The 23,982-nt window shown below is 45.3% G+C and overlaps 1 protein-coding gene across 11 annotated transcripts in view; it reads left to right on the top strand.

Annotated features, from left to right (window-relative positions):
- Positions 1–6,634: 6,634 nt before the first annotated feature.
- LOC137417805 (ELMO domain-containing protein 1) overlaps positions 6,635–23,982 on the top strand; it is a 106,358-nt gene continuing 89,010 nt past the window's right edge. For 2 of the 11 annotated variants that reach the window (XM_078775412.1, XM_078775407.1), the window contains exons 1-2: positions 6,639–6,867; positions 14,261–14,408. In XM_078775412.1, the coding sequence (XP_078631538.1) occupies positions 14,264–14,408 (145 nt within the window). In that variant the 5' untranslated portion in view covers positions 6,639–6,867; positions 14,261–14,263. Of the gene's footprint in view, positions 6,907–14,236; positions 14,409–23,982 lie in introns of all 11 variants that reach the window. The other 9 variants (XM_078775414.1, XM_078775409.1, XM_078775413.1 and 6 more) reach the window with 9 other exon arrangements.

Genomic DNA, 23,982 nt, shown 5'->3' with positions numbered 1-23,982 from the left:
TCCGGGCACGGCAGCTTCCTCCACCAGAAGAAGTTAGCTTGCAGTAAGATCAGTGCCGACAGATCAGACGATAGCGCCGTTTCAACGGCAATGTGTGACTGTCGTTAATCAAACCGAGCTTTCTTTCTTTATGTAAACCACTTATACCGTATTTCTGGCCGTGAAAAACTATCCCCTACGGCCGCGAGATTTCTAAAAAATAATTCTTCGTCAATTTTTGAATATTTGACGCCGTTTTCACCCTCCGAAACGCGTAATAAGCTTTAAAAAAATATTTTTCAAATGCTCGAATCTCATTGGTTCCGGTGTTTGGTGACGATTTTCGTTGAAGATAACGAGGTTGGTCTTAACGTATTTTAATTACAAATTAGAGGTGCATTAGATTGTGAATCAAAGAAAGATGGGTGAAACAAACTCCTATTGAACTTTTTCGCAATTGTTTTATGCAAACCTCCGCATCCGGTCGATGGCGGCCTCCATTGCGTGATTTGGTTTTAGAAATATTTTTTCAAATTCTCGAATCTCATTGGTTCCGGTGTTTGGTGACGCTTTTCGTTGAAGATAACCAGGCCCGTGCGGGCCGAGGTTGGTCTTAAAGTATTTTAATAATAAATTGGAGGTGCATAAGATTGTGAATCAAACAAAGACGGGTGAAAGAAACTCCTATTGAACGTTTTTCAATTTGTTATGCATACTTCCGCATTCGCAAGATGGCGGCCTCCATGCGCTCACTGATCTCTACAACCACTGGATAGCGCATCGCCCACTGAACGTAACATACACAACTGACGCTGCCGCACACACAGGTCGGCCATCTTAACCACTCGCATCGTATGCGGACGCGTCAGGAGTCAGGGAGTGAAGAACACGTAATTTGTATGCAATTCCCAACTAAGCTCGCTACTTTCCTTCAGATCTGGACTTTATATCAAATCCCTTATACTATAGTTTCAAATTGTATTCTCGTAATAGAGGCCTACATCAACATCAACTTGTTTAATCATCAAAAAAATGTCCCCCACTACACCAAGTCCCAATCATTTGCTTCCTTCTTCAAAACAAAACAATGCTATTAATGTTGCAGCATTTTGCAGACGAGATCAGTAATGGCGTCCACTAACAGTTCTTATTGAATGGTAATTTGTTTTCCTTGCTGAATAAAAGTAATTAAAAAAGGTAATTACTTTCTAGTGATTTATTTCCATTCTTATTTCTTGTCAGAAGTAAACTCTTTTCAGTAGTAAATGGGGGGGGGGGGGGGGGGGGGAGGAGGCATGAATGAATCTTAAAAATCATTTAAGGAATACATGTCCTGTTATGGCAATGAAAGGCAATATGTAAGGCAAAAAGTACAGTTGTGGCAATGAAAGGCAATTTGTAAGGCAAAATGTACTGTTATGGCAATGAAAGGCAATTTGTAAGGCAAAAAGTACAGTTGTGGCAATGAAAGGCAAGTTGTAAGGCAAAAAGTACAGTTGTGGCAATGAAAGGCAATTTGTAAGGCAAAAAGTACAGTTGTGGCAATGAAAGGCAATTTGTAAGGCAAAAAGTACAGTTGTGGCAATGAAAGGCAATTTGTAAGGCAAAAAGTACAGTTGTGGCAATGAAAGGCAATTTGTAAGGCAAAAAGTACAGTTGTGGCAATGAAAGGCAATTTGTAAGGCAAAAAGTACAGTTATGGCAATAAAAGGCAATTTGTAAGGCAAAAAGTACAGTTGTGGCAATGAAAGGCAATTTGTAAGGCAAAAAGTACTGTTATGGCAATAAAAGGCAATATGTAAGGCAAAAAGTACTGTTATGGCAATAAAAGGCAATATGTAAGGCAAAAAGTACAGTTGTGGCAATGAAAAGCAATTTGTAAGGCAAAAAGTACTGTTATGGCAATAAAAGGCAATATGTAAGGCAAAAAGTACAGTTGTGGCAATGAAAAGCAATTTGTAAGGCAAAAAGTACTGTTATGGCAATAAAAGGCAATATGTAAGGCAAAAAGTACAGTTGTGGCAATGAAAGGCAATTTGCAAGGCAAAAAGTACTGTTATGGCAATAAAAGGCAATATATAAGGCAAAAAGTACAGTTGTGGCAATGAAAGGCAATTTGTAAGGCAAAAAGTACTGTTATGGCAATAAAAGGCAATATATAAGGCAAAAAGTACAGTTGTGGCAATGAAAGGCAATTTGTAAGGCAAAAAGTACAGTTGTGGCAATGAAAGGCAATTTGTTAGGCAAAATGTACAGTTGTGGCAATGAAAGGCAATTTGTAAGGCAAAAAGTACTGTTATGGCAATAAAAGGCAATTTGTAAGGCAAAAAGTACAGTTATGGCAATAAAAGGCAATTTGCAAGGCAAAAAGTACAGTTGTGGCAATGAAAGGCAATTTGTAAGGCAAAAAGTACTGTTATGGCAGTAAAAAACAGCTGTTCACCACCATCTCTTATCTTCCCCCATCCAAAACCTTGATCTTTTCTACCCCCGCTAATTCACCCCAGATCCACCTTGTTTGAAATTCCAACTTCTTTCCTGGAAGTCCTGGCAGTGTCCATATGTTTTATACCTCTCCCACCGCCCCCTTCCCATGCCCCCCCCCCCCAAAGCCCTCACCCTTTCTCAGATCTCTCGATGTCTCCATGTCTCTCGGTCCCTGCTCTCAAATGTTGTGTTTGTGTCCTTCCCCCTCTCTCCCCATCTTGTCTACCGCTCCCGATGTTATATGTTTTATGTGTCGGTTTGTCTTTCTGTGTGATTAATGTTCGCTCTTTCACGAGCGTCGATCTTGTATACAAAAAAAAGAAAAAAAAAAGAGGCAATATGTAAGGCAAAAAGTACAGTTGTGGCAATGAAAGGCAATTTGTAAGGCAAAAAGTACTGTTATGGCAATGAAAGGCAATTTGTAAGGCAAAAAGTACTGTTATGGCAATAAAAGGCAATATATAAGGCAAAAAGTACAGTTGTGGCAATGAAAGGCAATTTGTAAGGCAAAAAGTACTGTTATGGCAATGAAAGGCAATTTGTAAGGCAAAAAGTACTGTTATGGCAATAAAAGGCAATATATAAGGCAAAAAGTACAGTTGTGGCAATGAAAGGCAATTTGTAAGGCAAAAAGTACAGTTGTGGCAATGAAAGGCAATTTGTAAGGCAAAAAGTACTGTTATGGCAATAAAAGGCAATATATAAGGCAAAAAGTACAGTTGTGGCAATGAAAGGCAATTTGTAAGGCAAAAAGTACTGTTATGGCAATGAAAGGCAATTTGTAAGGCAAAAAGTACTGTTATGGCAATAAAAGGCAATATATAAGGCAAAAAGTACAGTTGTGGCAATGAAAGGCAATTTGTAAGGCAAAAAGTACAGTTGTGGCAATGAAAGGCAATTTGTAAGGCAAAAAGTACTGTTATGGCAATAAAAGGCAATATATAAGGCAAAAAGTACAGTTGTGGCAATGAAAGGCAATTTGTAAGGCAAAAAGTACAGTTGTGGCAATGAAAGGCAATTTGTAAGGCAAAAAGTACAGTTGTGGCAATGAAAGGCAATTTGTAAGGCAAAAAGTACAGTTGTGGCAATGAAAGGCAATTTGTAAGGCAAAAAGTACTGTTATGGCAATAAAAGGCAATTTGTAATTGATTGTCCTTTGGCAACGTTGGTATTTAAAGGAGTACAATCGTACTGGTACAATGAGCTATCAACTGAGGCTATTCTCATTACAGCGACTTGCCACAGGGGGACTCTAGTTGCATTTAATATGCCTACATTTGTTGTGGGTCTTTGACTTGCAAGCTTTTGGTTTGCATTGACAAAGTCAATAGATGTAGTGATTTAGATAAAATATCTAAACAGTTATCCTGTACGTCCATCCATGGTAATAGGATGCGGGTAGTTTCCTTGTTCATGAAAGCTGCTAATAGTTCGAACTACTCATGCCGAAATAACATGAGCTTTGACAATTGTTTGCGTAGTTTGGGTCCTGTTATCTTCTCAGTGAAGCACTTGGCAAGGTGATGCATCCGGATCTTGATGTAACATGCTGCAATGCACTTGATAAGCACAAAAACGTGATCGTAGTCTGGCGGACAGTCGAACATGTGATCGTTCAGCTGTGCAGACAAACATTGAGATCCGACATCATGCAGAACGGCCGTCGATAGGACAGATGCAATCCCTTCGGACCGAGGTAGAGCACCGTCTGTTGTACGGAGCAGTCTCTGGAGGCATCGCTCAGTAGATCTGCACACCTTCACCACATCATCAGAAGATTTGCACACCTTCGCCACATCATCAGAAGATTTGCACACCTTCACCACATCATCAGAAGATTTGCACACCTTCACCACATCATCAGAAGATTTGAGAAGGCCACCCCGATTCTTTCTCTTCAAGAGGCGTCCACCAGCATCCATCCCATTTGAAGTCAGAACCTGTTGACATTCAAGGCAAGGTGTGCGTCTCTTTACCATCCGTACAACGTAGCCTGCTATGTATCCTATAGCATCATGTAGCACTGGAGACAAGGGAGGGATGTTAGGTGCATCAATGTAATCATGGTCTTCATTACATGGCTGCCGATCTCCCAAGTCGTATTTCCTGATAAGAAACATGTCGCTCTCATCGGTGATGCGGCCTTCTCTGTCATGGCTGACAAGTACACCGGACACATGGAGGATCGGTGTCTTGTCTTGCGCGATGCAATTACCTCCCATTCCCTTGATTTCATGACGAACCAGCAGCCTCTTGTAGGTGGATTGGAATTGTCTAGCTGTTGGGTTGTTGTTTGTCCCATTGGCTGACCGTACCGCACAGAAGAACAGTTCGACCTGGTCCTGTGAGCTTGTAGGTGAGCAGGTATTTAAGCTTGGGCTCATCGCATTTAACAAGAAAACCAAACAGGCCCTTCAAGCTCTTGATTCCAGCTAGAAATCCGATGAATGGAGTTTTCCTCCTGGTGAGGTACATTGGCTGCCCATCTGCATGCGTGAGGGTGGTGAGGTAGGTGTAAGCATGTGTAAGGAATCCTTTCCAAAGATGCTCATTTTCCTTTCTCATCGGAGACTTGTACTTTCGTGCCAGAGGATTAGGTGAGTTCATGATGTCAAACAGGTGGTCGATGGTCCGAATGAACTCGACCGTGGCTTCTGATTCACGAAACTGTGGAAGCTTGAGATCCTTGTTGCAATACTCGATTGCATCAGCCACACTACTGCTCAGTGCTTGTGCAGCAAGGTTGACCTTCATTTTTTGCTTTTTCCAGGCCATGTGTGCTGCCTTCGGTTTATTGCCAAGGCGAAGTCCTTCTTGTTCCTGAAGTTTGTGCGACTCCTTCACGTAAGTCCATTTGATCTTGCCACCATCAGGTGAAGTTATGACTCAACCTGCCGCCAGTGTGTTTCTTATCGGCTTCAGCATGTGACAGATGTCAACGAGTACAAACACACGATGATCTGGGTTTGATGGATGCGGTTGGATCTGGGTTTGATGGACAAATCTGTGGTTTTGCAAGCTATTTGTTTTAAAGTAGCCTAACTAAAAGTTAGATTGTAATGTAAATGTAAAATATAGAACTTTTTTACACAGCAACGAACAAGGGAATCTACACATGGGTCTGTACAAACATCTAACTCGTTCATGTGTTGAACCCTTGAACTGCCTATTTGTACAGTTGACCGCAGCACATGAAGGCATCTTGAGTCCATTTATAGTAATAACGAATCAAAATTATATATGTTTCGGCAGGAGTGTCAACGCGAGCTTTCTTGGAGAATCAATGCGAGTGGTTAAGATGGCGGCGTTTGGCGTCAGATCGATCAGCCAATGCGCTATCCAGTGGTTGTAGACATCAGTGATTGAGCTTCGGAATTCTCAAGCCAAGGCATAATCTGGTTTTCGACATAATACGTACGCGTTTATTGACAACACCGGCTTCTCCGGCTACTATGTGTAGGTGTATATAGAAGGTGTACACAGGTGTATATAAAAGGTGGACACAGGTGTATATAGAAGGTGTACACAGGTGTATATAAAAGGTGTACACAGGTGTATATAAAAGGTGTACACAGGTGTATATAAAAGGTGGACACAGGTGTATATAGAAGGTTTACACAGGTGTATATAAAAGGTGGACACAGGTGTATATAAAAGAATCTTGTGCTTGACAGTTCTGACACATATTTGTGGTTCTCAAAAGGCCATGTTTGAAACCCTTATTTCAGTGGAAATCCTGAATCAACTTTACATTTTAGACTGTAGTAACAAGTTGTTAACACGCGATTCTAAGCAGGGTAGGGCCGCGATGAAGGCGGAAAAATCACGTCAATGGCGTCTTGCGTCATCGCGCCGGCAAGCTGGGAACAACAATTCAAAACCTTTAGTTCGTATCGTTTTTAAGCAAAAAGTCATAATCGACTGTGAACTCTTGAGAATGAGTTGAAATAAGTTAATTATCGTGAGTTTTCATTTCCCTCTCGAAGCTGTTGTTGTTGTTGTTGTTGTTGTTGTTCTGCGTCCATAAATGTATTGCGGATGTTGGGCTTTAACTCCAAATAAAATAAACAAGACGGATATCAAGAGAAAAATTCCGTTTAAGTAAATGCGAAATATCTGTGGAAGTGTGAGGACGCTTTGACTGTAATTATATAATAATTAACCGGATGTGTGGCCGTATGTATGTACAGTACATACAGTATGGCGAATCTGCGCTGCCGAAGAAGGGAATAAAAGCTCTGTTTGCTGAAATTTTCATTTACACGTTTGTGTTTCGTCGGATTCTTATTACATTCGTACTGTACAGTGTTACCTTCACTTCAGATTTGTGCTGTGGTCGTGTTTGAGAGTTCGGGGTTTTAAATTTTTTTAATTCCTGGCAGGAGTTGAGACTTGAACACGGTGAGGCTACGGTACTGGGACAGGTACCGGTCAGTACAGGTATCGTAGTTGCTTTGTTGCATTGTTTTCCTTTAACAAAGTGTATGTTGAGATGATTATTGGTTTTAACGCTGTTTTACCAGTGAACAGATTTACTTGTTCTGTGCAGAATTATCGCGCCCGGTATTGAGGTCAGGTCAGTCTCTAGGTCGGGTCTGTCTCTACGCCATGTCAGTCTCTAGGTCAGGTCGGTCTCTACGCCAGGTCAGTCTCTACACCAGGTCAGTCTCTCGGTCAGGTCGGTCTCTACGCCAGGTCAGTCTCGGTCAGGTCTGTCGTGAGGTCAGGTCAGTCTCTGTCAGGTATGTCTCTAGGTCAGGTCAATCTTTGTCAATCTTTTAGTCAGGTCAGTCAAGGTCAGGTCGGTCTCTTGGTCAGGTCTATTTTGAGGTCAGGTCTGTCTCTAGGTCAGGTGTGTCGAGGTCAGGTCGATCTCTAGGTCAGGTTGGTCTCGGTCAGGTCAGTCTCTAGGTCAGGTCAATCTTTGTTACTCTTTTAGTCAGGTCAGTCAAGGTCAGGTCAGTCTAGGGCAGGTCAATCTCTAGGGCAGGTCAATCTCTAGGGCAGGTCAATCTCTAGGGCAGGTCAATCTCGGGCAGGTCAATCTAGGTCAGGTCAATCTAGGGCAGGTCAGTCTCTAGGGCAGGTCAATCTCTAGGGCAGGTCAATCTAGGTCAGGTCAGTCTCTAGGTCAGGTCAGTCTCTAGGTCAGGTCGGTCTGTAGGGTCAGGTCAATCTTTAGGTCAAATCGATCTCTTGACTGCCATTAGTAACATGTAACCCAGTGCTACTCGGTAGTCGGTGACTAAACCGACTATCCTCACTGCCTTGCCAGTGGGGAGGATGACTGTGACACCTGCAGGACTAAAAACAATACCTGTGAAAGGCCAGATTAGCTCCCTTATGCCTCAGTCACAAATGGCCTGCGGCATGTTCGCGGCGGCCGTAAGTCCCCAAAATTGCCATAACCGTGCGGTGGCCGCACGGTAGATACGGTAGCCATGAGGCGATCTCAAGGTTTTTTGCTCGTCGCCGGGGCTTACGATTTTTAAAATTTGACATTAAACTTTTTTCGGAAATCGCTAGGCCGTAGGCCGCAACCCCACCGCATATAGTATCGCAAGGTCTTGCGGCCTCCGTACGATGTTCTAAATATCGTACGGCGGCCGTGCAGTGACTTAGATGGCCTAATGGCAACCGTGACAACCGTGCGGGCGCCTTGCGATTGCCTTGCGGTCGCCGTGAGGGCGCCTCGCGGTTCGCCTTGCGGTCTCCTCATGCATTTTGATTTCATGACTTTTACGATTGCCGTGCGGACCCCGTAACATTTGTGAGCACTGCTGCCGCAGCCCGCAAAGCCGTACGATTTGTAAAAATCCCATCTGCAGACCGCAGAACCGTGCGGCGGCAGCATCATATGTGACTAAGGCATTAGTGAGCCAATGGCCATCCAGTAAGGAGATTGTGTCTCCTAAAAAACACCCATCCGGTTTGGACCGGTTTTTTAGGTAGTAGGTTGTAGACAGCGTTAAACTGGTGCCCGGAACCATCTTGCACTCTCCGTGTCAGGATTGCTGGTTAATTTTTATTACTTGCAAAATCGAAGATTTTTCAAGTATAGTGGTCGGTTGCGTTTGTGGTTCTGTCTGTCTGTCTGTTTGTCACCGGCCTACAGGTCACAATTCAAAACCGATCGTCACGAAACTTCACCAAGTTGTATAGGTCGTCCTAATTGAGAAGCCTATTGATTTTGAGGTCAACGGTCATAGGTCATCTGTAGGTCGAATTTCTAAAATCGCCATTTTAAATCCGATTGACTTGAAAATTGAATAGCATTTGTATATTGTCACTAAATTGGGAAATTAAGTATTTTGAGGGCAAAAGGTCAAAGGTCAACTCGAGGTAAAAAAATTAAAATCATCAATTTTTCATCTGAAAAGCCGTCAATTTTCAACCGATTGACTTGATTGAAATTGAAAATTGAAACAATTGAAAATTGAACTCAAGGTCAAACTTCCACAATCATCACTTTACATCTGAAAAACCGTCAATTTTCATCCGATTTACTTGAAAATTGAACAAAATTTGCATATTGTCTCACTGAATTGGGAAACCAACTATTTTTGAGGTCAAAAGGTCAAAGGTCAACTGAAGGTCAAACCTCCAAAATCATAAATTTTTATCTGAAAAAAAAACCCATCCATTTTCATTCGATTGACTTGAAAATAGAACAGCATTTGTGTGTTGCCTCACTGAATTGGGAAACCAACTATTTTTGAGGTCAAAGGTCAACTCAAGGTCAAACTTCTAAAATCATTTTTCATCTGAAAAATCCCTCGAGCGACGGGGCTTGCTTTGATCTCTCCACGGCATCAAAGTTTGAGTGTTTTCCCGTTCGTTTCTTTGTCAAATTTCCGCTGCGTATTTTGTTGTGTATGTGTTATTGTGTGTTTCTATTTGGTTTTGGTTTTGTAGTTGTTGCAAATTTGTGTGTAATTAGTCGTTTCTTTGTCCGCGCCTCGTGCGGCCTGGTGTCTCTTGCGGCCTCCTCGTCTCGACTTGTGCCCCGCCCCCTATATTCTCGTTTGTTCTTTCACCTCTGCTCCTGCTTTCTCAAATCCACGTTCTCACTTAGAGACTTTTCCCAGATTGTTTTCATGGTTTTGTTGAAATATTTCTTTAAATATGTTTAAACCGCAGCGGTGATCCCCCCCCCCCCCCAGGATTTCCATGTTTTAAACGTTTCCCAGTGTGTACCCTGCATAAGAATAGGTACGCCGTATCCCTGCGTGTCGTAGGAGGCGACTAAGTGGGTTGGCGTCAGGAAGGGCATCCGGCCATAAAAAAAAACATTGCCTCAAAAAGAGAACCATGACAATTACAACTACATGTGGGCAGGGTACAGCCCGAAGTGGAGATCGGTTTCTGAGGTTTGGGACATGGAATGTAGGGACAATGACAGGGAGATCAGGAGAAGTGGTGGAAGTATTGGTCAGAAGAAGAGTGGACATATGTTGTGTGCAAGAGACGAGATGGAAGGGAAGTGGTGTGAGAATGGTGAAGGGTAGGCAGGGACAAATACAAGTTTGTGTGGCAAGGGTGCCTGGAGGGCGTGAATGGTGTTGTTGTCCTGTTTTCTGAGGAGTTTGTAGACAGTGTGGTGAGTGTGACTAGAGTGAGTGATAGGTTGATGATGGTGAAAATGATGATTGGAAAGCTCTTGGTGAACGTCATCTCGGGATATGCTCCGCAGGTTGGTCGGAGCGATGAAGAGAAGGACAAGTTCTGGTGTGCGATAGAGAAGCTGATGGAAAACGTGAAAGATGAGGAAGTTGTTGTGGTAGGAGGAGACCTAAATGGACATGTGGGAAGGAGTATGGATGGTTTTGAAGGAGTTCATGGGGGTTACGGATATGGTGTGAGAAATGGAGAAGGTGAAAGGATTTTGGAGTTTGCTGATAGAGCTGATTTGTTGATTTGTAATACTCAGTTCCAGAAAGAGGATAATAAGCTTGTTACATACACGTCAGGTGGGTCGACGACAACCGTTGACTACCTGATGGTGCGTAGGCGAGATAGGGGGCACCTCCGAGACACAAAGGTGATCCCGGGGGAGGAGGCTGTTTCACAGCACCACTTGGTTGTCTGCGACGTAAGGGTGAAAGGTGCGAGGAGAGCTCGGCGGGTGAAGTACCAACCGAGAATGAAGGTGTGGAGGTTGAAAGAGGTGACAGTAAGGGAGGCATTAAAAGAGAGGCTGAGTAGGGTCGAGGATGATGTGGTTGAGCTTGAAAGTGGTTGGATGTCAATGAAAGCTAGTCTGTTGGGAGCCGTTGGTGAGGTATGTGGATGGACAAAAGGACCACCAAGGCACTCGGAAACATGGTGGTGGGATGATGAAGTTGGAAAGACGATTGACGAGAAGAGGAAGAAGTTCAAGGAGTGGCAGAAGGCGAAGGGTACGGGAGCAGAAACAGCAGAGCATGAAAGTTATAAGGCAGCCAGGAAGGCTGCAAAGAAAGAGGTAGCAAAGGCGCAGGAGGCATGTAGGAAAATGTTTGGAGAACGCTTGGATTCGGAAGAGGGTCAGAGAGCGGTATTCAGGATTGCAAAGCAGATAGCGAAAGAGAGGTGTGATGTGATGGGGGTGAGCTGCTTGAAGGATGAAGTGGGACAAATCGTTGTCGACCCAGATGGAATTAAAGGAAGATGGAAAAGATATATGGAAATGCTGTTGAATACAGAGAATGAATGGGATGGCAACATAGAGAGTAACCCAGTTTTAGGACCGGCAGAGAAGATAACTGAGAAGGAAGTTGAGGAAGCGATAAAAGCAATGAAGGGTAGAAAAGCGGGAGGGCCGACGGGAGTTGTGGGAGATATGTTGAAGGCAGCAGGAAGTTGGGGTGTGAAGAGAATGACAGAGATCTGTAATCTGGTGGTGAAAGAAGGCCGCATTCCAGTGGATTGGGAACTGAGTACCCTCGTTCCTCTATACAAAGGGAAAGGTGACCCTCTGGAGTGTGGCTCGTACCGAGCGATAAAGTTATTGGAGCATGGAATGAAGGTATTGGAAAGGGTGTTGGAGAGGAGGATAAGGAAGAAAGTGAAGATCGACGAAATGCAGTTTGGATTTATGCCAGGAAGAGGAACGACAGACGCACTTTTCATTGTGAGGCAGTTGCAGGAGAAGTACATGGAGAAGAGGAAGAAGTTGTTTCTTGGGTTTGTTGATCTGGAGAAAGCATTCGATCGGGTTCCACGCAAAGTATTGACATGGGCATTGAGGAAGTTAGGAGTGGAGGAATGGTTGATCAGAGTAGTGATGGCAATGTACAAAAGAGCACGCACAGCTGTAAGGACGAAGGACGGGAACAGTGGTGAGTTTGAGGTGAAGGTGGGAGTGCATCAGGGGTCGGTACTAAGTCCACTACTATTTGTAGCTGTGATGGAGGTGCTGGCTCAGAACGTAAAGGAGGGTTTACCGTGGGAGTTGTTGTATGCAGATGATCTGGTGTTGATTGCGGAAAGTATGGATGGACTGAAGGAAAAGATGAACACGTGGAAGGAATGTATGGAGACAAAAGGTCTGAAGGTGAATATCGGAAAGACGAAGGTGATGGCAAGTGGTAAAGCATGTGGTGAGGTGGAAAGAACTGGGAAGTGGCCCTGTGCTGTGTGTAGGAAGGGTGTCGGAGTGAACTCCATTCAGTGTACAATGTGCGCTGAGTGGGTTCATCAAAAATGTAGTGGTCTGAGAGGGTCATTAACCAGTGTGGCAGCTACATTCAAATGTAAGGTGTGCACAGAGGGAGCTGCAGATGGAGGAAATGTTGAGTTGGATCTTGGAGATGGCGTGAAGCTGGAAGGTGTGAAAACATTTTGCTACCTCGGAGACATGCTGAATGGAGAAGGTGGATCAGACTCGGCAACGGTTGCTCGAGTGAGATGTGCATGGAAGAAGTTTCGGGAATTGAGTGGCGAGCTGATGATGAGGGGAGTGTCGTTGAAGCTGAAGGGAAAGGTGTATGCTGCATGTGTGAGAAGTGTTATGATTTATGGGAGCGAGACATGGGTAATGAACGTAGAGCAGCAACGAAGGTTGGAAAGGGTGGAAATGCGAATGGTTCGACGGATGTGCGGAGTATCGTTGAGAGAGAGGAAGACAAATGATAAATTGCGAAAGATGATGGGAATAGAGCCTGTGATTGATGCTGTGAAGAGGAACAGGTTGAGATGGTTTGGTCATGTGTTGAGGAAGGATGAAAGTGACTGGTTGAGAAGAGTGATGGAAATGAATGTAGAAGGAAGTAGAAGACGGGGAAGACCGAGAAACACTTGGCTAAAGATGGTGGAAGAAGAAATGCGGGCAAGGGGGTTAACAAGGAGAGATGCAGAAAATAGGGCAAAATGGAGAAGATTGTCATGGGGACCGCAAGGCTAACCCCCGCTCTAGCAGGGAAAATGGCCTTTAAAATGCATGTTGTTGTTGTTGTATCTGAAAAATCGTCACTTTTCATCCTGTTGACCCGAGCTTTGATCAAGATCGTAAATTTTTTATTTTCATGAAATGAACAATTTGCTGTATCACTGGAAACCTTTTTGAGATGGGGGGGGGGGGGGGGGGGAGTGGGGGGCGGATTTTGCAAGTATCGTGCTCCGCATGACGTCTTCTTGTTTATTATTTATTTTGCACGTGCATATGAACCTGTTCATACACTGTCATAGGGCACTCGCTCTGTACTCTATTTTGTAATTTATTTATTATACATCACCAGCTACAAGTCGGCAAGGCCTTACGAGGTGCTTGTTAGGCCTTGTGACCTCGGGATTTCAGGAGGAAATGGCTTGTACTTGTACTGTACTATATTTTAATGAAATTTCGTTTTAAAATAATTTAAGAGGTCATGTCAGGTAATAATATGATACTTGAGAACAACAACAAACAACAACATGCATTTTAAGGCCATTTTCCCTGCGAGAGCGGGGGTTAGACTTGCGGTCCTCATGGCAATCTTCTCCATTTTGCCCTATAGAACAGCTGATGGGTTTGAGATAGTTTGAGATACCTGATACTTGAGAACAGGGCCTTTCACTCACTCACCGCAGGCAGGTTGGTGGTCTTTCCGTCTTCTACCGACTCCTCTCTGGCCTTGCTCCCCCAGCCCTCTCTGGGCTCTGTCCCCCAAATATTCCTACAGGTCGCACAAGATCTGCCTGCAACCCTCTTATGGTTAAACTGCCAAAATCAAGACTTTCTGCTCACCTTCACTCCTTCATTCCTCTTTTCTCCCGCCTCTGGAACAAACTCCCTCACTCTCTTCAATCCCACTGCACCCTCCAGGTCTTTAAAACAGCTGTTCACCACCATCTCTTATCCTCCCCCATCCAAAACCTTGATCTTTTCTACCCCCGCTAACTTCGGTCCCCTTGTGTTTTATACCTCTCCCCCCCACCCTCCCCCTCCCACGCCTCCTGCCCCCAAGCCCTCTCCCTCCCACACTTCTCCCTGCTCTCAAATGTTGTGGTTGTGTGCTTCCCCTTCTCTCCCCATCTTGTCTTCCGCTCCCTCTTTTTGTGTGTTTTGTTTGTCTGGTTGATTTGTTTGTGAAATAAATGTTAGCTCTTTCACGAGCCTCGATTCAGTATACAAAGCTGATGGGTTTTAAATAAAACTTGGTAAAAGTATATATAATGATGTAAACATGTGGGCGGAGGCCTATCGGTCGACGTTCTATTTTTTTGATAATTCTGTTTTATTTCCATCTTGTGATTTTTATATATTTATTGCTAACTGCTGTGTCATTATTGCTGTGGTAGTTTGATGAAGTAATCTTGTGCTATTGATGTTCAGGTTATGCTGTACCAGCTCTGGTTTATCCTTTATACCCATCTACTGCGTGGCTGTTACAAGTGGTTGCTAAACCAATTCACAGGACAATGTGAACTACAACGCATCTGCTTGAGTAGTTTGCCTGGAGGGCAGCGCACCATTAAAGTGGGTGAGTTACTCCTATTTTCCTTGAAGATTATATATATATATATATATATATATATATATATATATATATATATATATATATATATATATATATATTGTAAATGATAGCACACTGAATGAAAGAATGAATATGAATGATCGTTTTAAGGCCATTTTCCCCGCTGGAGCAGGGGTTAGCCTTGCAGGCCCCATGACAATCATGGTTCCCTGTTTGAGGCAATGTTTTTATGGCCGGATGCCCTTCCTGATGCCAACCCTTGGTCGCCTCTTACGATGCGCAGGGATGCGGTGTACCTATTCTAAACCGGGGTACACACCGGGATCATTCATCCCAGCAAGCTCGTACTCAATTTGTCGACCTCGGAAGGATGACAGGCTGAGTCAACCCCCCTGGCGTTAATTCAGCGATCGACCGGGATTCGAACCCAGGATCCTAGGATCCCAAGCCGGCACGCTAACCGCTAAGCCAACACACTGAGCAGTAAAATAATTAAAAATTCTTTATTATTGGCCTGACGTTTCAAGAACAAACTAGTTCTCTTCCTCAGAGGCGTTGAGTGTGGTGTTAAGCGTTCAGTTCCGTTGGGGATTGGTCCAGGTCCTTGCCAATCACAGGGCTTCCCTGCATTCAACTGACTCTGCTGTTTTTGACGTTGTAGTTGATTGCGTTGTGCTATGTATGAGGGGTGTAAATCGATGTGTCGGTTGATGTGAGTTTTTTTTATCAGAGTACCAGGCCTCGACAATCTTGCGATTCACTCTCAAAGATCCTGTGCCCTGGAGCGTGGTCTGATTCCATGAGAATGTGTGTTGGTGTGTGTGTATGTGTGTCGCAACCAATAACAACCTGTCTTACAGCACGTTGGTGTTCAGTTAGCCTTGTGGTTAAGCGTTTGGATGTTTGGCCCACATAATTGGCTTCACAATCTTCACATTGTATGTTGAAGATGACATTCTTTCTGTCAAATTTGTTCATCTGGTCTTTTGGCTTTGACAGCTGTGCTCGTAAGGGTGTTTGTGGTTTGTGGGTGATGTTGATGTTGTATTCACATAGAATGCGGCTTGTGCTTTCGGAAGCGTGTTGTATGTACGGAAGTGCCACCGTGTGTGGAGGTGTGGTTGGATGGTTGTTGTTGTAGTTGGATTTCTGGCGACAAGATTTGATAAATGCATTTGGGTAGTGGTTTCCTCGCAGTAGTTGAGTGATGTGCAGCATTTCCATCCGGCGTTGTTCATGGTCACCTAGCGGTTAGGGTGCCGGCTTGGGATCCTAGGATCCTGGGTTCGAATCCCGGTCGATCGCTGAATTAACACCGGGGGGGTTGACTCAGCCTGTCATCCTTCCGAGGTCGGCAAATTGAGTACCAGTTCACTGGTAATTCCCTGTGTGTCGCAAGAGGCGACTAACAGGGTTGGCGGCAGGAAGAGCATCCGGCCGTAAAACATTGCTTCAAAAAGGGGACTATGGTGCCCGAAAAAGGCCAACCCCTGCTCTGCAGGGAAAAATGGCCTCTAAAGGTGGTTGTTTTTGTTTGTTGTTCATGGTCACTGCAGTGTGTTTTTGCACGATCTACTAAGCTGCGAACACAACTTCTTTTGTGGCAGGTGGGATGGCCACGACGGTAATCCAATACTTTGTCTGTGTTAGTCGGTTTACGGTACACCTGCGTGTGTAGCTTGTCGTTTCTGTCCCTGGAAAGATGTACATCCAGGAATGGTAGAGACCCAGTCTGTTCTACTGTTCTAAGTACTGTTCTAACCTGCAGCTTATCAGTTCTTTGCTTCTGAATTCATCCCGATCACACATGTGCAGACAGGAGTGAGATAATTTTGTTACTCTGTGCATGTCTGGCAGGTAAACAAAATTTAAAATCATTCAAACAGGAAACTTACTATTTTTAAGGATGTCGTCAAGGGCACAGGTAACTAATGTAGCGTGTTAGATAGGGTGGTGTGTAATAGCCGCTGCATCAACGGCGGTAAAAATCTTCAAATTTTTTTTTCTACAACCTTTAAACTCTTTATTTTATTTCAACTGAATTATATACTTGAACATTGGAGAACACAAATCACCTTTTTGGCATTTTCAGAAACCATCCGTTTCGCTGTGGGCAGAAAAGCTATGAGAATGACCATTTGTGCAGTCATGCTCTGAGAGCAGCATAGCTGAGATCCAGCATTCTGACAAATATTGTGGCACTTGATGCTGTTTGTTTGTTGCATATTAGTTTTCTCAACTAGTGGGCCCATTCTGCCATTGGACCAAATTTTCACGTTCTGCCATTGGACCAAATTTTCATTGGTCTAATCAATGTAGGAACTCGTGGCAATCAGTGTGGTGTATCAGATCTGATCAGGTTATTTGGAAAGCCCTGTACTCCTAGATACCAAAACGGTTATTACTGTTTCTTTATTTGGAGGATTATGGTAGCTGAATTTTAATTAGCCTAACCAACGCAGGAGATCATGACTATCATTTTGGTATATCGCACTCCACATCAGCTCCAGTGGAACTCTACAAAAAACATACCCCACACACGCACACACACACCAGTGATAATTGGAGCAACAGGAATGCTGAAGAAGAACCTCACTGATATTTTGAAAACCATACCTGGGAATATTATCACAAATGGTAAGTTGTTCTATGAGCTCTATTTACTACTGAAGGTGGATCGAGGTTGTTTTTACCCCTGTCTGTTTTTCCGTGTTAGTGCACGATATCTCTAAAAGTTACGAACAGATTCAGAGAAAATTTGGTGGACAGGTTGGGTGCGTGCCAAGGAGGGATTGTTTCAATTTGGTGAAGGTCCGGATACTATATATATATATATATATATATATATATATATATATATATATATATATATATATATATATATATATATATATATATCTGTAAGAAATAGTAGAAACTCCAAAGTACGAGCAGGGCGTCTCATTTGTATTGAATATATAATCGTTAGATTAAATAAGACGCGGACGTAGCTTCAGGACGTCGATCTTTAATTGTCGACAAGCTTTCGACCAACAAAGGTCTTCTTCTGAGTCAGCCCCAAGTTGGTCTAAATTCGCGGCACTTCCGTCGAAGACCGGACGGGACAAGACCTGGACGCTTACACCCCGCAGCCCGTTCCTTGCTCACACATCCAGCTGTGCCCATGCTCCTCGTACCCTTCCTTACACACCCAGGTACACCCATTCCACTCACAGCCTTGGTCACACACCTGACCACCGAACACTTTGGCACACATTCGTTGCTCGCACACCTCACCAATACACCGCTTCGCGCCCCCTCCTCGGTCACCTCCTCTGTGACAATCACAGGTGTGCCCTCATTCGCACACCCAACCATGTGCCTCACCACCAACTCCAGCGTGCATTCCCACTCACGCTCTACCATTCCAGGTGTGCATCCTTCCATCCCAGGTGTACATCCTCGCTCACCTGTCACAACCAACTCACTCTCCTTGTCACTCTCAATACTCTCACCACCACTCTTGACAACGCACTCACCCTTACTCTTGACAGCGCACTCTTTCCTCGTGCACCTGTCCGTCACACACCTTTCTCGCGCACACTCTCCCGTCACACCCTCTGTAACACTCACCACAGGTGTGCATTCTTCCTTGCCTTTGACAGCGCACTCTTTCCCCATGCACCTGTCCGTCACACACCTTCCTCGCGCACACTCTCCCGTCACACCCTCTGTAACACTCACCACAGGTGTGCATTCTTCCTTGCCTTTGACAGCGCACTCTTTCCCCATGCACCTGTCCGTCACACACCTTCCTCGCGTCACACCCTCTGTAACACTCACCACTCCGCGCTTCCATGTGCCCCCTCGCACACGCGCTACGACCGACTCACTCTCGCCAGCACCCTCACTCCTTGGCACGCACTTTTTCCTCACACACCCCAGAGTCGGACTTTCTCGCACACCTCCTTTTTCGCACACCAGACCTGTCGCACACTTCACCCACGGCCTCTCACGAACACCCGGGTCTATCTCGACCCCCAAGCTTATTAAATCCCCTGGCGCATCATACGCACGACCATATTGGTCACCACTTACACCGGGTCCTCTTCCTCTTCGCTTCTCCTCCATCACCTGCGAATCCCTCATCCGGTTAATGAGCACATCATCACGATCCAAACGCAGACTTTGGACCAATTCTTTTATCTCCTCTTTTATCTCTTTCTTATCCTCTCTCCGTCGCTTCTTAATTTCGCTCACCCCTCCTTCCACTTCTTCTAATTTCTGCTTCACCTCTTTTATTCCCCGGTACGTCTCCTCAAGCTCGTCCTCTAAGGCTACCTTGACCGTTTCCAGGTGCGTCCTCACCTGCCGGTCCTTCGTCTCCATTACCTCTATCACCTCGTCCAACCTCGTTGTCAGTCCCTCACGTACCGTCTGACACTGCCTCTTTGTCGCTATCAAGTCGTTTTTTATGTCGTTTTGTGTCGCTTTTAAACCTCCTAATACCGCAGTGTTCCTTTGAACCTGCTCCGTTAGTTCTTTTTGTCCCTCTGTTAGCTGCTCCACCTCCTGCGTCAGGTCCTCTATGCCCCCTTGTAACTTTACAGTCCCCTTTCTCACCTCCTTCTCCATGTGCTCCTTACAGTGCCTCACCTCCTCGCGCACTCCTCCGACCTCCTCACTCACTCCTCTCCTGATCTCCTCTCCCATCACTTGCTTCTCCTGCCCAGATGCCACCCTCATCTGCTCCATTTCCTCCCTGTGAGCATCCAGTTTGGCTTCTACCCCCATTCTGACCCCCTCTATCTGCTGCCCCATTTGGTTAACTTCCCTTTCCGCTTGGTCCCTCATGTCCCTCAATTTGCCTTCCATGGTGTTTTCTAACCCCTCTAACCCTTTTTGCATCCCTTCCATTTGATTCTCTTGAGCGGCCATTCTGTTTTCTACCCCCGTTAACCCCTCCTGTATTTCCCCTAATCTATCGTCTAATTTCCCAAATTTCATGTCTAGTCCCTTAAAATTATTGTCTAATCCCTCACTGGTACCCCTCGCTTCGTCCCTCATTACCCCTATTTTGCCCTCCAATCGCTCACCCTGAGCATCCATCCGGTTCCCCATTACCCCCAATTGCTCATTCTGAGCCTCCATCCGGTTCCCCATTTGTCCCATACTGCTTTTCAAACCTCTAATTTGGTCTCCCAATTGCTCACCCATTTGTTCCATAAGGGCCCTCATTTGCAGGATAAGGTTCGAATCCACCATAAGGTTCGGATAAGGTTCGAAAAGGTTCGAATCCACCAGTGGCGCCACTACGGTCGCGGGTGTGGACGCCGCGGCCACCTCGTGCATGACAACGCTATTTTGCGACCCTGCCGCCCTCACTGCTTCGCTCTCCTCTTGTCCCTCAATTTGGTCCTGGATCGACCCTACCTCACTCTCCTCTACCGGACCCCAGCTGTCTTGGTCTGCCATAGCGCGACTTTCAAAATTCGGGTTTTTATACAACAAAACAAATTTCGGCCGTTATAATTTCGCGCGGGAAACGCGCTCCGAATCGAATCTAATTGTTACAAATTTGGGCCTAATAACGCGCGGAAAACGCGCTCCGAATCGATTCTACTTGTTACAAATTTGGGCCTAATAAATTTAGTCCCGGGTTCGAATTCCACTCCTCGACACCAATTGTTACAGACGTGGCTTGGATGTTATTCACCGAGCGGTTTTGGGATGACCACGTCTGCACAAGATTATACTCGATATTATACCCGAACGTTGACTAGTCGCGCGATGCTAGGTCAATGACGGAACAGACACACGGCTGGGATTAAAATGACGACACCAGGGATACGGTTCTCAAGACCTCCGGAGGAGATTATATTCGTTACGGAAGGTCAGATTACAGGGACGAGAGGGACAGCAAAGGAAGATAGGCACTTGGACACAACCTTATATTAACCCCAACAGACGACAGGTAAACGGGACAAGGCTGACTCACACGGGGGTTGATGGCAGGAAAGCGGTTGTCGATGGCTCCAGGTGCACCTGGGCTCAGGACAGGATCGACCCGGTCCGGTCCAGAGATGCGGAAGGTTGCACAGCGCTCGAGGTGGCGTCTTTTCGTCTCAAGCTGGGGGCGCATCTAATGTCACATCCGGCGCGGGGCCGCGTATATCCGGCGGGGAGTGACACGCCCTCGGCTCGTTAGCTCCGCCTCGTGGAATCGGCACGTTGCTTCTCATTGGGTGCGCGCGGGGGGGTTACCGGCTCCGCCCTTGACGAGGAGCTGACAAGGAGCCCCTTTGTGGTAACCCCGTGGAGCGCATGGTCTGGAGCGCGTTGTCTGGAGCGCATTGTCGATGGCGGCTAACCGAGCCGGTGGGAGGACGCACACTCCCCCCCCGCGCAGCGCCGTGCCCCTCTGTTGTTGTAGACGGGGAAGAAGATGGGAGGAGGTATGGGAAAGGTCCTAAACTCACTACTGGTGCCATATAATCACATTCTGGTGCAACGAAGAGTCATAATTAATGGAAACGAGTCCTTAACTGACATAGACTAAGAATAACTAGCAAGATGTCCGAAAGTTGTCTACGTGTGGTGCGGTGGACCTGGGCACGACATTTAATGGGGGAAAAAAGGGGAAGGTCGGCTCTACTGATTGTTGTTTACAGACAATGGGACTAGGGAATGGGGGATTGGGGATAGTTGGGGAATATTGGGGAAATAGGGGAATATTTACAAGCGGATATGGAGGCCAAATTCCATATTCGCAACAGTATGTATATATATATGTATATGTATATATATGTATGTATGTATATATATGTATATATATGTATGTATGTATATATATGTATATATATGTATGTATGTATATATATGTATGTATATATATGTATGTATGTATATATATATATATATATGTATGTATATATATATGTATGTATGTATATATATATGTATGTATATAACAAACTGGCCAACTGCCCAGTGCAGTTGGCAATGGAGACTTGGAGGGGATGTAATTGGCAGATTGAGGCTTGGCCAGAAGGCTAGTCAACCAACGACTGGTTCAAGCAGGCTATCGTGCCAGGTGTCCCCTGAGAAAGCCACGCCTGACCAGACAATACCACCAGCGCCGATTGCAGTGGGCCAGAGAGCACCGTCAATGGCAGCCAGGACACTGGAATCACGTGACCTTCAGTGACGAGTCTAGATTTCTGGTCTATCGTCAAGATGGCCGCGTCCGAGTGCGCAGACAAGTGCATGAAGCCTACAACAAAGATTGTATAGTGCCAAGAGTCCAAGCTGGAGGTGGTGGGGTGACCGTTTGGGCTGCTTTTCATGCAGGGGGCAAAACTGACCTGGTTGTTCTGAATGGAAACCTAAACCAGTTCAAGTACAGGGCCATTCTGGAAGAAACATTGCTTCCATTTGCTCGTGCAGCCTTTCGAGGAAACTTTGTCTTCCAAGATGACAATGCACGGCCTCATCGTGCTCGCATGATCCAACACTTTCTTGCTGACCGTGGTGTAGAGCATATGGAGTGGCCTGCCATGTCCCCGGATATGAATCCGATAGAGAACTTGTGGGCAGAATTAACGCGTCAAATCGACCACTTGGACCAGCAGCCGACCTCTGTGTGTGAATTGCAGCAGGCTATTGTCACTGCATGGCAAGCGATTCCTGTCCAAACCTTGGCAAATCTCGTGAACAGCATGCCTCAACGTGTACGTGCTCTCCTGAATGCTCGTGGGGGTTACACGAAGTACTGAACTGTAATTTTACTGTCCGTAATCCCAGTCGTAATTTAACTTTTGTTTTTGTTAAAAACATTTTGGGCTAATGTGCAAAATAAAGAGATACTTCTGGAAAACGTACAGAAGTTTAACACAGTACTGTCCATGAATTGAGTTCGATATCAGTTTACATCACTTTCAAGGATCAATTCATTTGTTTCGAAATGTCAAATGTGGTTTTTGTTTCTTTTAAAGGTCACATTAACAAAATCTAGAATAATTTCAACATAATTCCAATGAACTTTTGGTTCTAAGTCATCTTGAAAAGTAAGTTCACCACCACAAAAAAAATATTCCATATTAAATGCCAAGTCTGTATGTATATATATTGTTACGGACACGACTTATTAAGATGTTATGCTGGGCCGAGCGGAATGGCCGCCGTGTTCGCACAAGTTACCCGATTATACTCGAACGTTGGCCGAATCGCGCTACGCTAGATCAATGAAGGAAAGGACACAACGGCTGGGTTAAATGACACGACACCAGGGGTACAGTTCTCAAGACCTCCGGAGGAGGATATAATATGGGATATGCAGAACGTTTAGATTACACGGCACAAGAGGTACAGCACAGAAAGGTGGGCACTTATACACGGTCTTATCTTAGCCCCGACAGACCACAGACAAACGGGACAAGGCTGACTCACACAGGGATTGATGGCAAGGAGGGGCAGGTAGTCGATGGCTCAAGGTGCACCTTGGCTCAGGGGCAGAATCGACCCGGTCCGGTCCAAAGATGCGGGAGGTATCTCTCAGCGCTAGGAGGTGACGTCCTTTCTTCTTCGTAGCTGACGCGCATCTGACGTCACCTCCGTCTTCCTGCGCATATCCAGCGGGGAGTGACACGCCCTCGGCTCGTCAGCTCCGCCCCAGATGGAATCGGTCCGCCGCTTCTTATTGGGTGCGGGGGGTTACCGGGCTCCGCCCTTGATGAGGAGCTGACAGTGAGCCCCTTCGTGGTAACCCCGTCGGAGCACATGGTCAATGGCGGCTAACCAAGCCGGAGTGAGGACGCGCACTCCCCGCGCCGCTGTTGTTGTTGTTGGTGTTGTTGTTTCATGAGGAAGAGATGCGGGGAGGTATTGGGAGGTCCTAAACTTACTACTGGTGCCATACAATCACATTCTGGTGCAACGAAGAGTCAGAATTAATGGAAACGAGTCCTTAACTGACATAGACTAAGAATAACTAGCAAGATGTCCTATAGTTGTCTACGTGAGATGCGGTGAACCTGCACACGACATTTAATGGGGGAAAAAGGGGAAGGTCGGGGCTACAGAGTGTTGTTTACAGACAATGGGACTAGGGAATGGGGGATTGGGGATAGTTGGGGAGTATTGGGGAAATAGGGGAATATTTACAAGCGGATATGGATGGAGGCCAAATCCCATATCCGCAACAATATATATATATATATATATATATATATATATATATATATATATATATATATATATATATTTGCAGTTTTCAGAACCTTCACATGAAATTTAGTATTCAATTCCCTTATAAATAACCTTTGTGTACATTTCCCCTTAATTGGCTGTTAAATGAAATAATCGCACCTTAGTTAGTCCATCGCACCACGTAGCGAACCATAGGATTTCTCCATAGTTATATCCTTATTATGTGTGTCAGGTAAGGCTATGTTTCCACTAGTTGACCTTACGTTGCATCAATCAAATAAGAGTAGGCCCATGTTCTTTCCAAAAAGGGTGCGAGTGGTTTTCCCATTCCTGCAAGCCGCCATTGCCATGTGCTCATCTTGGAGAAGAAGGGGGGCGTGGCACCTCATCG

The sequence above is a fragment of the Myxine glutinosa genome, chromosome 4, assembly GCF_964187855.1.
Source record: "Myxine glutinosa chromosome 4, kmMyxGlut1.1, whole genome shotgun sequence".
Taxonomy (NCBI): Eukaryota; Metazoa; Chordata; class Myxini; order Myxiniformes; family Myxinidae; genus Myxine; species Myxine glutinosa.
The sequence above is the reverse complement of the archived record's forward strand: the minus strand, read 5'-3'. Positions and strand labels throughout refer to the sequence as shown.